The sequence below is a fragment of the Silurus aristotelis genome (assembly GCF_946808225.1).
Source record: "Silurus aristotelis genome assembly, chromosome: 3".
Lineage (NCBI taxonomy): Eukaryota > Metazoa > Chordata > Actinopteri > Siluriformes > Siluridae > Silurus > Silurus aristotelis.
In genome coordinates, this window is record NC_139576.1 from 18,806,912 (window position 1) to 18,819,106 (window position 12,195).

At 35.9% G+C, this 12,195-nt stretch overlaps 1 protein-coding gene across 3 annotated transcripts in view; it reads right to left on the reverse strand.

Moving 5' to 3' along the window:
- Positions 1–239: 239 nt before the first annotated feature.
- enox1 (ecto-NOX disulfide-thiol exchanger 1) overlaps positions 240–12,195 on the reverse strand; it is a 47,709-nt gene continuing 35,753 nt past the window's right edge. For 2 of the 3 annotated variants that reach the window (XM_083536519.1, XM_083536520.1), the window contains exons 9-15: positions 10,349–10,466; positions 9,361–9,545; positions 7,956–8,063; positions 6,256–6,315; positions 5,110–5,209; positions 3,767–3,852; positions 240–1,117 (exon numbers count right to left, since the gene is read on the reverse strand). In XM_083536519.1, coding sequence (XP_083392645.1) covers positions 986–1,117; positions 3,767–3,852; positions 5,110–5,209; positions 6,256–6,315; positions 7,956–8,063; positions 9,361–9,545; positions 10,349–10,466 — 789 coding nt within the window. In that variant the 3' untranslated portion in view covers positions 240–985. Of the gene's footprint in view, positions 1,118–2,105; positions 2,223–3,766; positions 3,853–5,109; positions 5,210–6,255; positions 6,316–7,955; positions 8,064–9,360; positions 9,546–10,348; positions 10,467–12,195 lie in introns of all 3 variants that reach the window. The other variant, XR_014532692.1, reaches the window with a different exon arrangement.

The following is a 12,195-nucleotide window of genomic DNA, read 5'->3' on the forward strand; positions in this document are numbered from 1 at the left end:
CCTGTTTGCATTGATAGAGACATGTTCTGACAAAGTTTGTAAAGGAAAGAGAAAAAATATAATAAAGCTATATCTCTATCGTCTTCTTTTCCATTCAGACAACAGTTTGTTTTATTCCGAGTAATTAAGGAGACTCTGCTTCGCATCTTCATCATGTCTACGCAGTGTCGACTGTGAGTTAAAAATAAACACAGAAAATGTGACAGACTGCGAGACAGTGATGTGCATGTGTAATAGTGTTTAGGTTTGAATAAAAAGGGTTTTAATAGAGTTTTTGAGAGTCGTAATTAACATGAGCTGATAACGATGGTGCATTATGACACAAGGAGAATGCACATTACATACACGGTCCACATGACAACAAAAGACCCAAGACAGTAAAATATCCTTCGTCACTCAGGGGCACAAATGTTCATGAGGAAGTATTAACTGCTGCACTGAAGTTAAACTGGAGCATTTATCAAGACTGAAGCTCCCGAAAGAAAAGTAGCACAAAATGAACAATATCAAGCTGGAACAAAAAAGTATTTTCTCTGAACACTTTTTGTAATGTTGAGCTGATCCTAAATCTGTAATGCATTTGGCAAAATCTGAAATAATTTTTCAGTGCGGTGGATAGCTTCAGACACTGGATCTGCTGGGTCCACGTGTGTCACAGTACATATCCATATTCCACATTCTTTATTTAGAATTGTGTGATGCTGTATTCCAAGGTTTTTCTTTCTGCCATGACAGAAAGTTATGCAACAGGATCAGGCGCTGAATAGAGCTTTTTTAAGTAAGCACATCTATCCTGATTCTGTGCATTTTCTTTTGCCATCATCAATGTCTTTAAACCAGAACAGCATGGGTGACAGCTACAGCAGCAAGGGAGAGCCCTTTACTGTGTTTCGTTGAGGCTTAGGCCAGTCTCATTCTGTCTGTCACCGAGACACAGTGCTCACAGTTCCAATAACCTCAGTGGCAGAAACTGGCTCTCTGTTCGTTATGTTGAGCTGAGGGCCTCAAAGCCACAGAACTTCCAGCGTTTTTCCAACGTTGCTCCCACACCACTAAACTCTTGCTTGAACATGTTTGGTAGCCGCACCATCAGTCGTTCTAGGTCACTGGCCGATATCTGAGAAGAGATGTTTAAACATTTACACATAAAAATATTCTTATTTATGTCTATTGTGAAATCTGATGTTTATAGGTAAATTTAGTCTATTTTTCCAGCCGTAAGCCTGTGCCAAACAGAAACATGTCAAACTTAATGCAGTTTGATTTTGTGATTTAGTTTACCAGTCAAAAGCCACTGAATAAGGTCACATGGGTTTAGATGCTACAACAAAAACAAAATAATCTACATGGGAGGAAATATTTACAAATCATAGAATAAATAATGTGCTCAAGAAAAAAAGGCTAGTCGGTGATCATATTCATATCAACAATGCATGATCATAGTTTAGTGCAAACCAGGCATACTTCTACTCATAGAATGTGACTTATCAAGATGTTTCTGTGCATGAGGATGTGTGTACTTACCACTTATTCTCAATTATGTCAACATAATAGAAATGTAATCACTGAGTTCTTTGCTCATAAGATGCAGAAAGGCACTTAAAGTAAAATCATATAAAAGACACGTTTAAAGGATGCTGTAAGTGATTTCATTTGCCGAGCAGAGTGTTAGTCTTTATTCTAGGGTTTTAGCCTTGGGCACGTTTCAGTGAGAAACTTAAAACCAGTCTGACGCTTTCTAACAATTCCTGAGACGAATACTGACACATTATATTCGTATCACTCATGCTACAATATGACATTTTCGAACAAGCATAAGGATATATTATTTTAAGAAAACTTTAAAGCACTTAGAAAAAAGTGACTGCTAAATGCTGTTAATGTAAATGTAAATCATGACTGTAGTGGAAAATCTTCTTTCCATCACAGAATTTTCTAAAAGCAAGTTTGTAGTAGTCATAAAATGTAAAAATATTGTTAATTATTTCTTTTTTTAGACAGACCACTTCATGCCAAATAAACAATTTTTTTTATTTTTTTCTGCATCATACAACATGATCTCTATATTATTACTTTGTTTTTTTTTTTAAAAGGAAGTTGTTTACCATATAAAGCCATTTGGTAGCGTTTCTTTATCCAAATGAGTGTGTGCCATGCATAAGCAGAGCAATGGCATTTCTTGGCAGCTCTTCTGCACAGATTTAGAACTTGTTCTATGCAGGCTTTGAAAAATGAGACCCCTGGTCAGTAATAGCAGAGATATAAATGAAAATAGAAAGTTTGTAAAATACAAAACAGAACACCTCTACTGCTCCATTTACATAATTTTGGAAATTTTTAAAACAATATACAGAACTGTGCAAAAGGTATAAAAAAAATATTTAATGAAAAAAAAGTGGTAATATATATTTATTTATTATTATTATTATTATTTTTTTTTTTTCTAATCAATTAACAAAAGAGAAAGTAAATGAACAGAAAAAAAATCTAAACTAAATAAATATTTGGTGTTACTGCCTTGCCTACAAAACAGCATCACTTCTTATAGGTACACTGGCACACCTTTTTTACAGGATTTCAGCAGGTAGGTTGTTTCAAATGTTGGAGAACTAACCAAAGATCTTCTGAGGATGTAGGCTGCCTCAAATCCATCTGTCTCATGTAATTCCAGACTGAATTGATGATGTTGTGATCAGGGCTCTTTGGGGGCCAAAACTGTCTTTTTACTTTATCAGCCCAGAGCACCCAAGCTCCTATGTGTTCCTGCATAATTAAGTCACTTAGCCTTGTATTCATGTCAGAAGTATGGCTTTTTGGACACAATTCATGAAGACTAATTCTGGCCAGACTTCTACAGACAGTAGAAGGCATCTTTCCAAGTGAAGTAAACACGTCTTTCATCTGCTGCATTAAGTAAACATCAACTTAGTAAGTCCTCAACATTGTCCATTTCTTTTTCAAAATATTCTATTTTCAAAATAGCTTGAACAGATCTTAAAATCCCAGTCTGATTTAAATTCTTTGCCTGGGAGAGACTTTGCTGATGCAGTAGAACTACGTTGAGTCTTGTTGCTGTGCTCAGTCTTGCTTTGGTGCATGACCTGTGACGAAACTGTCTTCCACAACCTCACCTTTGTAGCAGTTTGGCTATTCGTCACCCAGTTTTAATCCTCATACACAGCCGTTTCTGTTTCAGTTAATGTCTGTGTTTCAACCTACATATGAAATTGATGATTGATGAACACCTGCTTGATATAATTGATTAATCATTTACTTGACTCTGATCTTACAAAATCGACTTATAGTAAGACTTATAGTAGTCTTAAGTATAAGAATTGTAAAGCCAAAGGGTAGTCACACAAATATTGATCTGATTTAGATTTTTTTCTGTTCACTCTCTGCATTTTCTAAATTGAGAAAAATAAACTATAATAATATATAATTTTGAAAGATTTCTTACTTTAAAACATTTCTTTATAATGGCCTAAAATATAGTGTTCTTTATAGCCTGAAATTCGAGACAAGTAATTCAATATGTTTGTGTAGCTAATTTCCTCAACTCTGGTTTATCTGACAAATCTGAACTGTTATAAATGTCAAAAAAATTTACATATTAAGGTTGGCATGAATACATGTTTTAAAGAAAAAGAAGGTATGGTTATTTCCATAACACATGCATAATTTATATCATCGTTGAAATGTCAAATATAAATTGTTTGCATTTACAGATGCCAATTTCTATGAAAGAAATGAAGAAATGTGTTACCTTTGCATCAAGCCTTTGAATATAAGACCAAAGATACTCAATGTTGGCTCCAAATGGGTGGACATGAAGGAAGGTTGAAATGACTCCTGCACAGAGAGAGAGCGTGTGAGAGAGAGAGAGAGAGAGAGAGAGAGAGAGAAAGAGGGAGGGAGAGAGAGAGAGTGAGAGAGAGAGAGAGAGAGAGAGAGAGAGAGAGAGAGAGAGAGAGAGAGAGAGAGAGAGAGAGAGAGAGAGAGAGAGAGCACACACAAGCCTCAATGTTGTTATGGTCACATATGCAAGTAAGTGACAGGCTGGTAATAAAGGCAGCCTGCACAATCATAAAACTCCTCTTCAGAGCAGAACCAGCAGTCATCCCCCCTCCCCCATTTTAGTTGATTACTTTAGAGAGGTCCTCCAAAGGTAAAGCAGTGAAGCGGAGGCAGAGAATATAGTGCCTTGCCTGGAGGGTCCCAAGCCAATATTTATTTCCTTGATTTATATGGCGTAACACTGCCAATTACAGAGGAACCTAATTCAATTCCCTTCACAAGCCATACTTTCACAGAGCCTCACTCTTGAGTGTATAAGGGAGGGGAGGGGTTGGCTGATGATGTCTTATCAGATTTTAAAATGCGAAGCCAAGGATCAACTTTTTCACCTACATGCTGACTTGCAGTCTGCTGCTCCAGCATAGATAAAAAAAAATGTATTTATGTATGAAGAGAAGCAAATGTGGTACCAATCATCTTATATAAATAGGAAGTATATTAGCAGTGCTACTTATTGAAGCAAACGAAGGCTTCCTCTCCAGAGTTAACATTCTGGTGCTGCTGCCTGATGGTTTAAGCCTGTAAAGGTAAGCAATTTTGTGTTTCACTGTTCTTTTATGTAATTTCTGCTGGAATAAGCCAAGTTTCCCAGCCGTTCTGGCTCACAGCTCCATAGTCATTTTTTTTTTTTAAACTAGCCTCCATCTGTATAGTGTGTTTCCTCACTGTTGGCAAGGCAGATATGGGGTGTGTGTGTGTGTGTGTATGTGTGTGTGTGTGTGTGTAGAATTAATGTTGGATGTGTAGGTCAGAGCCAGTGGCGTGCCTATCAGACAAAGGAACAGCTTCTTTGAGCCATTTTGACCTCTAAGGATCTTGATCCAAAAGCACAAAAGATAGACCAGAAGCTGTGACTATGTGACTACATCTCCTAGCAAGTAGTAAAGCAGCAATTCTCGGTTTCTGTCTCTCACTCTCCTGTTCAGCCTAATGTGTTTTATATGTTGGAGTAAGGATTTTTGGAGACTGAGCCAACATTCTTTCCAACCCAACTGCAGTTGATCAAACCTGCATAGACCAAAGACAGCTTACCAAGTAACAGAGCTTCCTTCTCAGATTTGAGAGAACCTCGCGTTAATGCCTCGTTGCTCTTCTCTCGATGGTGATAGAGTGCTGCAGTGCCATTTACTCCCTGTTCATAAAAACGTACACATACACACTGATATATATATATATATATATATATATATATATATATATATATGTCATGCACATATAGAAATCATCTAAGGTGAGTAAGAAACAAAACACAGTGAATAATGCACATACATGCTGACCAATCTGTAGTAAACAAGCATTCGGCTCCTCTTTCAGAGAAATCAATGTTTATCGACATTTACCCCCATCGTCTTTGCAAAGCCTACTAAAGATGGCAGGCCATAAGTCAAATAAATGATATAGTGATTCACAGATCGGGGCATTACAAACACTTTTCTTTTTAGATGCTTTTTGAGGTTGCATAGAGCATATTTAAATCTAAACAACACATTTCCAGTTAGTAAAATTAAAATGAAAAATGCTGTTTATGTGTATATATATTTAGTTCCTACAATGGTATGTTTTGTGAAGGAACTGGATTTTAATGATAATAACAATTCTTACATAAGTTGATGTTATATTTAAATATTAAGATACATTTTTCAGAGCAGTTCTGGAGAGAAGATTAGGCGGCTCTTAAGCTGCTCTGTGCTCTGCTCTGCAAACTGGGTGGTGTGGAGGCACTTTTGCCCATCCGCAGTTGCCAGTCTGCTCCGTGTTCACAGTATTCTATAGATAGAACACTATAAACAAATGTATTGCAGAAGAAGATGTGAGATGTAAGCAATCTAGACTGTTCCCTTGAGTAGAGATTATATTTAAACACAAAAACCTCATTATTTACACCAGACATGTCCTAATGGAAAAGCTGTCAATTGCTACCAGTGCATTAAGAGCTATAGATAATGTTGTTGTCCACAAAGGCCTCTAACTGCATTTTTCAGTGTTTTTTTTTATAAAACTGACATGTAGGAAGAAATTCTAAACACTAAGCACATTAGCCCAAGGTTTGGTCATGATTTGATTTCATATTACTATTTAAAACTTTGTGTATGTTAACACTTTCATTTATTTCAGAACATTATACAGCTGCAGTGTCTAGTACGCAGTAGTTTAGTGAAAGCACTGGCTCTTCTTTACCTTGTCAGGGATGTCAGTGGTGTTGTTTGTCCCTTCCACCAAATCTGTGCAGTTCAAAAGCTATCAGGAGAAAATAAAAATAAAAAGTATTTGTTTGTAAATGATTTCAAATAGTATAGTTATAAACATAGATTCTGCAAAAGAAATAATAAAATGTGAAGAACATTTGTTTAAGCAATCCTGTATACTTTGACCTGTGTGACACAATGGCTTTATATTTACTTGGCTTTAAAAAGAAAATATTTTTACTCTACACAGGAGAGTAACGTGGCTTTATATTTTATAATGTGCATAGCTGAGTAAATCTTTTATTCAATCCACTTTTATTTGTATAGTGGTTTTACCAATGTCCATTGGTACAAATCAGCTTTACAGAAATAAATAGAGTAAGAATATACATTTATCATCCACAAATACCCTGTAAGTTTTCTAATGAGTGAGCCAAAGGCAAAAGTAGTATGGAAATACTACCTAAGATGACTTTAGTTAAAAAAAACTCAAGAAACCTTCTACAACTATGCATGTACTGTACACATTATTTTTCATTCATATCTGTAGAGCATTTAGAATACTGGTCAGTCACTGAGATCAAGTCGATCAATTCTGTTAGGACTTGGGGTTAGGTACAGTGGAAACCACAATCTCCACAGGACTTCTGTTTATTGATGTTCCCATTATCTCAGTCAAATAACATTCATGCAAACCAATGTCTGCAGTTAGTAAAATTAAGTAAACAAGCATGGATTTTATTCAGTGCTCTAAGGCCAACTACAGTGATAGCAAAAATGAGTGGAGATCATGTTGCTCTGTTCAGCAGGGAAGAAGCAATAACACTTGGATCATCTTTCAGGGGCACTTTGTCAGTGACACAAATGCACAAAGCACACAGGAGAGTATGGTGTCCTCATGAGCAGCACATTTAACCTCCATGTGTAAGTTAGAGTGCATGAAATGGTTAACTAGAAAATGGGACGTTTACATGTAATATAGACAGTAAACACATCAGGCTCAACAGATGTCAAGCAAAACAGAAAAAATAGCCTCCCTGAGCTGTGTCCCACCAGGCATTAATGTTTAAACCTACAAGTGGAAGAAAATGGCTTGTGTGTGTGTGTGTGTGTGTGTGTGTGTGTGTGTGTGTGTGTGGTTGGGAGGGTGATTGGCCTTGTATAATCTCGTGTTTAATGACAAAGAGGTAAAAATGATTGTATGGGTTATGAAAAAAAAATATTCATATCTATAAGGAACTTTAATTAAATATTTAAAATCATTTTGCAATTATTTTATTGGTTAAAAGAATGACAGAGGTTCCCAAATTTAGGGTTGATTTTCTAATTGAGGTCATGGGAGAAACCTTTTGTTTTGTTTTTTATTGTGTTTTCAATAATGAATTTTATGTAGAGCTCTTTAAATACTAAAATAGATTCTCTGGGTGAATATTTTGGTGCATGCTATTTTATTCTTTTTCATTATGCTGACGCACTGCACTAGTGTATGAACTGACCAGTAACAATGGACAGTGAAATGAAAACTTGCATAAAATTATGCCAAAGCATTTACTGAATATGGATTTACAAGCATGAAACCAAAACCAAACCGGTCATAGAAAATTCATAATGCCAATTTAGGGCCATTTCACCAAAAACCTTTAAGCCTGGAACCTACGCTTTAAGCCAAATACTAAGTTGTGTTAAATGTACCTTCTCCTTGAGACTGAAGATCTCCCCCTCTAGGTAGCGCTGCTCATCTCGTGCCTGTTCCAACTCTAGTTCCTTCCCCTTCAACTCATCCTGAAGTCTCAGTAGTTGCTGTGGAGACAGACAGCATTATAAATGATAGCAGACGGCAACAAAAAACTTGCCCGTGTAAGTGATAAATGCTTATAAAAAAGACCAACAACTAAGATCTCAGTGTGGTGCAACCAAAATTAAGCACAGGGTGGCTATCGAGAGAATGCTTGCATACACTAGACAAAACTGTGCAGTGACTGACATGCTATCTTGATATAGATAGATAGATAGATAGATAGATAGATAGATAGATAGATAGATAGATAGATAGATAGATAGATAGATAGATAGATAGATAGATAGATAGATAGATAGATAGACAGACACAGACAGACAGACAGACAGACAGACAGACAGACAGACAGACAGACAGACAGACAGACAGACAGACAGACAGATAGATAGATAGATAGATAGATAGATAGATAGATAGATAGATAGATAGATAGATAGATAGATAGATAGATAGATAGATACTTTATTCATATTCATGGAGATTTATACCATTAATATACATACTAAAAATATTAAAGTATTTTAAGAACATCTCAGCTAATGTTATGCTACAAATACCTTATGGTTTTATAATACTGTGCAGTCAAGTCATTCTTAAAATAGCACCTGGTCACAGCTCTGAGACTTTGTAGTCATATCTCGATTGCAGAATGGATTCTCCACTGAAATTAAGGATGCAAATGGATTTCTGTCGAATATACCATACCTTTTTTTTATTTAAAGATGCAAAATCTAAACTGATCTGTATACTGTGGGTGTTCATGTGCCTACTCTCATTTCACCTGACTGAAATTGTATTGTGAATGAAATAATATACAAATTTTAGTTTGCATTTGTCTGTGAATTGTGCAGGGTAGGAACAATATAAACACATATCTCTTATCGATCTCTGAGTGAAAAATGCAGAGCTTTTATCACAGGTTAAAATTTGATATTATGAAAGACAAATGCATCATGACTTCCACTTCCTGTTTTTTTTTGTGAATGGAAAATATCTGTGTGGCTTTGGCTTTTGTGTATAGAGTGAGCAGAAGATTGTTGAGGCATGAACTGAGTAAGTTGGAGTGTCTGGCAGGGTGCACTGCAAGCTCACAGAACTCCTGCTATGAGTTAAGCCTCACCATTTTGTGTAAAGAGGTCAAACTTTGTGTGCAGTTTTGTCTTATAAGAGTATATTGAGTTTAATTACTATAAATAATAATATTCTAGCTAGTATATGTTTTGTGTGTGTGTGTGTGTGTGTGTGTGTGTGTGTGTGTGTGTGTGTGTGTGTGTGTGTGTGTGTGTGTGTGTATGTTACCTGCTGCATGCTGTGCATAGTTTGCTGCAGGAAGTTGAGCTGGTGCTCATGACTGTGCTCCTCTTCAGGGTGTTGCACCTTTCCCTGCTCCTTCTTCAACAGCTCCACCTCGTTCCTGTACGCATCCAGCTGCCAGCGCAGACTGTCATTCTCTTCTCGCAGACCATAAGAGTGAGCAGCCAGAGCTGCAGGCATGAAAAGAATACAAAAGACTCATGTTACAACAGTATATGCATAAGGCATAGTAAGGCAAAATTATTTTTACCTCTCTCTACTGTAAGTCTGAAGTGTCTACTTATTTATTTGTTTAATTATTTGTATATTGATTGATTCATTGCTACCTAGAGATCTCTTTTTAAATTTGCAGTGTTTAGCTGAATGTCTTACAAAAATGGTAAAGTAATGTGTATTTTCATATTGTTCTACATGCCAATGTTGCTGGTTTCACATAGTCCTTTTTCTTCACGTACACTGACAATTGTTGTAAAACACATTAGGTGTATAAAGAATACTGAACTAAATTGAGCTATTGGATGCAGTATTTTTCCATTCCAACCAAAATACTATTCAGGGTCGCAGGACTGGACAGTTCATGATATATGGCTAAGCTCTGAATTTCCAGACAGCTGAGTTGTGCAGAAACAGTCCCCCTTTATCTAGCATTGTCAAGAAAAACACAAACCTGGATGTTTACTCATTCTAGCATTCCATCACCAATAACTAAATAGCTAAATATTTTCCTCAAGATTAGCTATAGGTATAACCAATTAGGATGCAAAACTAGTGCTTGTATTTAAATAAAGTACACTGTGTAACAGTAACAGTGTTAATACTTATAATTAAAAGATAATAGAACAAATTTATGAATTAGGACCATGAATTGAGAATCACATTTAATAATGGTACAATATCCTGATATTCAAAAATATTTACAATATGTTACATTACATAGATGTTACGCAATAAATATGAAAAACACAGTTCTTACCTGAGTTATCCATCCGGACCTTCTTACAGGGGTTTTCTTCCAAGTCTTCATCTGACATCTCCATTTCTTCTTCTCTTCGGATTCCCATGATATCCTCACTGTGGGCGTTTCTCAGCTCCTAAAACATCAAAATCAAAAACGCACCCAATCATCCACCCACACAATCACACACAAACGTACACAATAGGAGAGACAGGGGGAGTCAGAGAGAAACACGCACAGACACCATTAGTGGTATCTGCCCTGTAACATGTTTTTTGCTAGAACATGATTTAATATTTAATTTGTCATATTTTATTCTACTATTATCTACTATAGAAAAACGTCCCTTTCATTTATACCAGTAATCAATTACACATATTTATGTAAGCATAATAGTAGGATTTCCTTTGACTTTCAGCTCGAACAGGCTCTTGTTGCAGACCAACTTTGTGATAAATTGACAGACAGTTGCTGACTGATTGAGTCCAACACAGCCTGCTGAGAGAGCTGAGACTCTGCCATCACACAGCTGTGTGTGATAACAACAGCTTGGATGCTCCATTTGTCTGGGACTGAAAAGTGTAAAAATCACATTATACAAACTTCCAGGCTCACTGATCCCCTGATAGTCATTATAGGGATCAGCAGTAAGGTGGTTTAATGCCAGTAGTGTGAAATCTTGCAGATCAGACACAATAAATATCATTGAAGCGGTTGCACTGAAGGGAAGAAGAGCACATAGAAGTTTCACTGTACGTATGCATAGGTATAGTGCTTGTTCCTTTATCATGTTTTGTAAACTATGATAAATGGACACTATGGTGATATTTTTGTTGCCACTATGTTTTATCACAAAGCTGTAAGTGAAGTAAATAAATATTATAGTATGATATAATTTTGCTTTAAAGTATTCTGACTGCACTGGCCAAGATTTCACAGTGGTGACATCAAAACTGATTTTGGCCTATCACTGCACCTTTACAAAATCAGCATCTTACCTCTTATTAGACTGAGAACATTAATATGAAGTTTCCATTTAATGTCTCGACTTGGTATGAATAGAAATAGTGTACTTCCTTTTAGGGGGGGTTACATGTTTTTGGTCCTCACAGAAAAAACATCCCAAAGATTTTGTTACATAATTATATATTTTTATGTAATTTGTAAATGTACTTCAGAATATACATGGACTAAATAGATTTGTGAAAACACTGATTTTGGGTCAAACTTCAAAAGACTGGTTAATGTTTTGAATATAAAACCAGAATACACCATATGGACAAAAGTTTCAGTGTAATATTTGAACATTCCAATCCACATTTAGTTGCCATTTGCTGTTATAATAACCTCCACTCATCTGGAAAGATGTTCCACTAGATTTTGATGTGTGGTTGTGGAGATTTAGCCACTCATTCAGCCACAAGGGCAATATTAAAGTATGTACTTTTTGTAATTTAAATAGCTCTGTAAATCGTAGACTGTCTGCACTAACACTGTGCCTTTGTTTGCAAAACTGTATTAGATTAAATTATATTTATGTATTGTTTATTATAAAGAATTATAAAAAAAAAAAGAAGTAGCAGGCCACTCAAGATCTTCCATTCCAAACCAGGTTGCACGAAACAGGTTTTACATAATTATTTTTCTTAGACTGAGACAATTGTTGTAAAAAGACATTAGGTACATAATAAAAATGAAATGAATTGAGCAATTGAATGCAGTATTTTTTTTATTCCAACCAAAATACTATTCAGGGTTGCAGAGCTGGACAGTTTAATGATATATGGCTGCGCTCTAAAACTCTAAACAGCTGAGCTGTGCAGAAATATCCCCCTCTTAAACCAGTGGTGTCAAGAAAAACATAA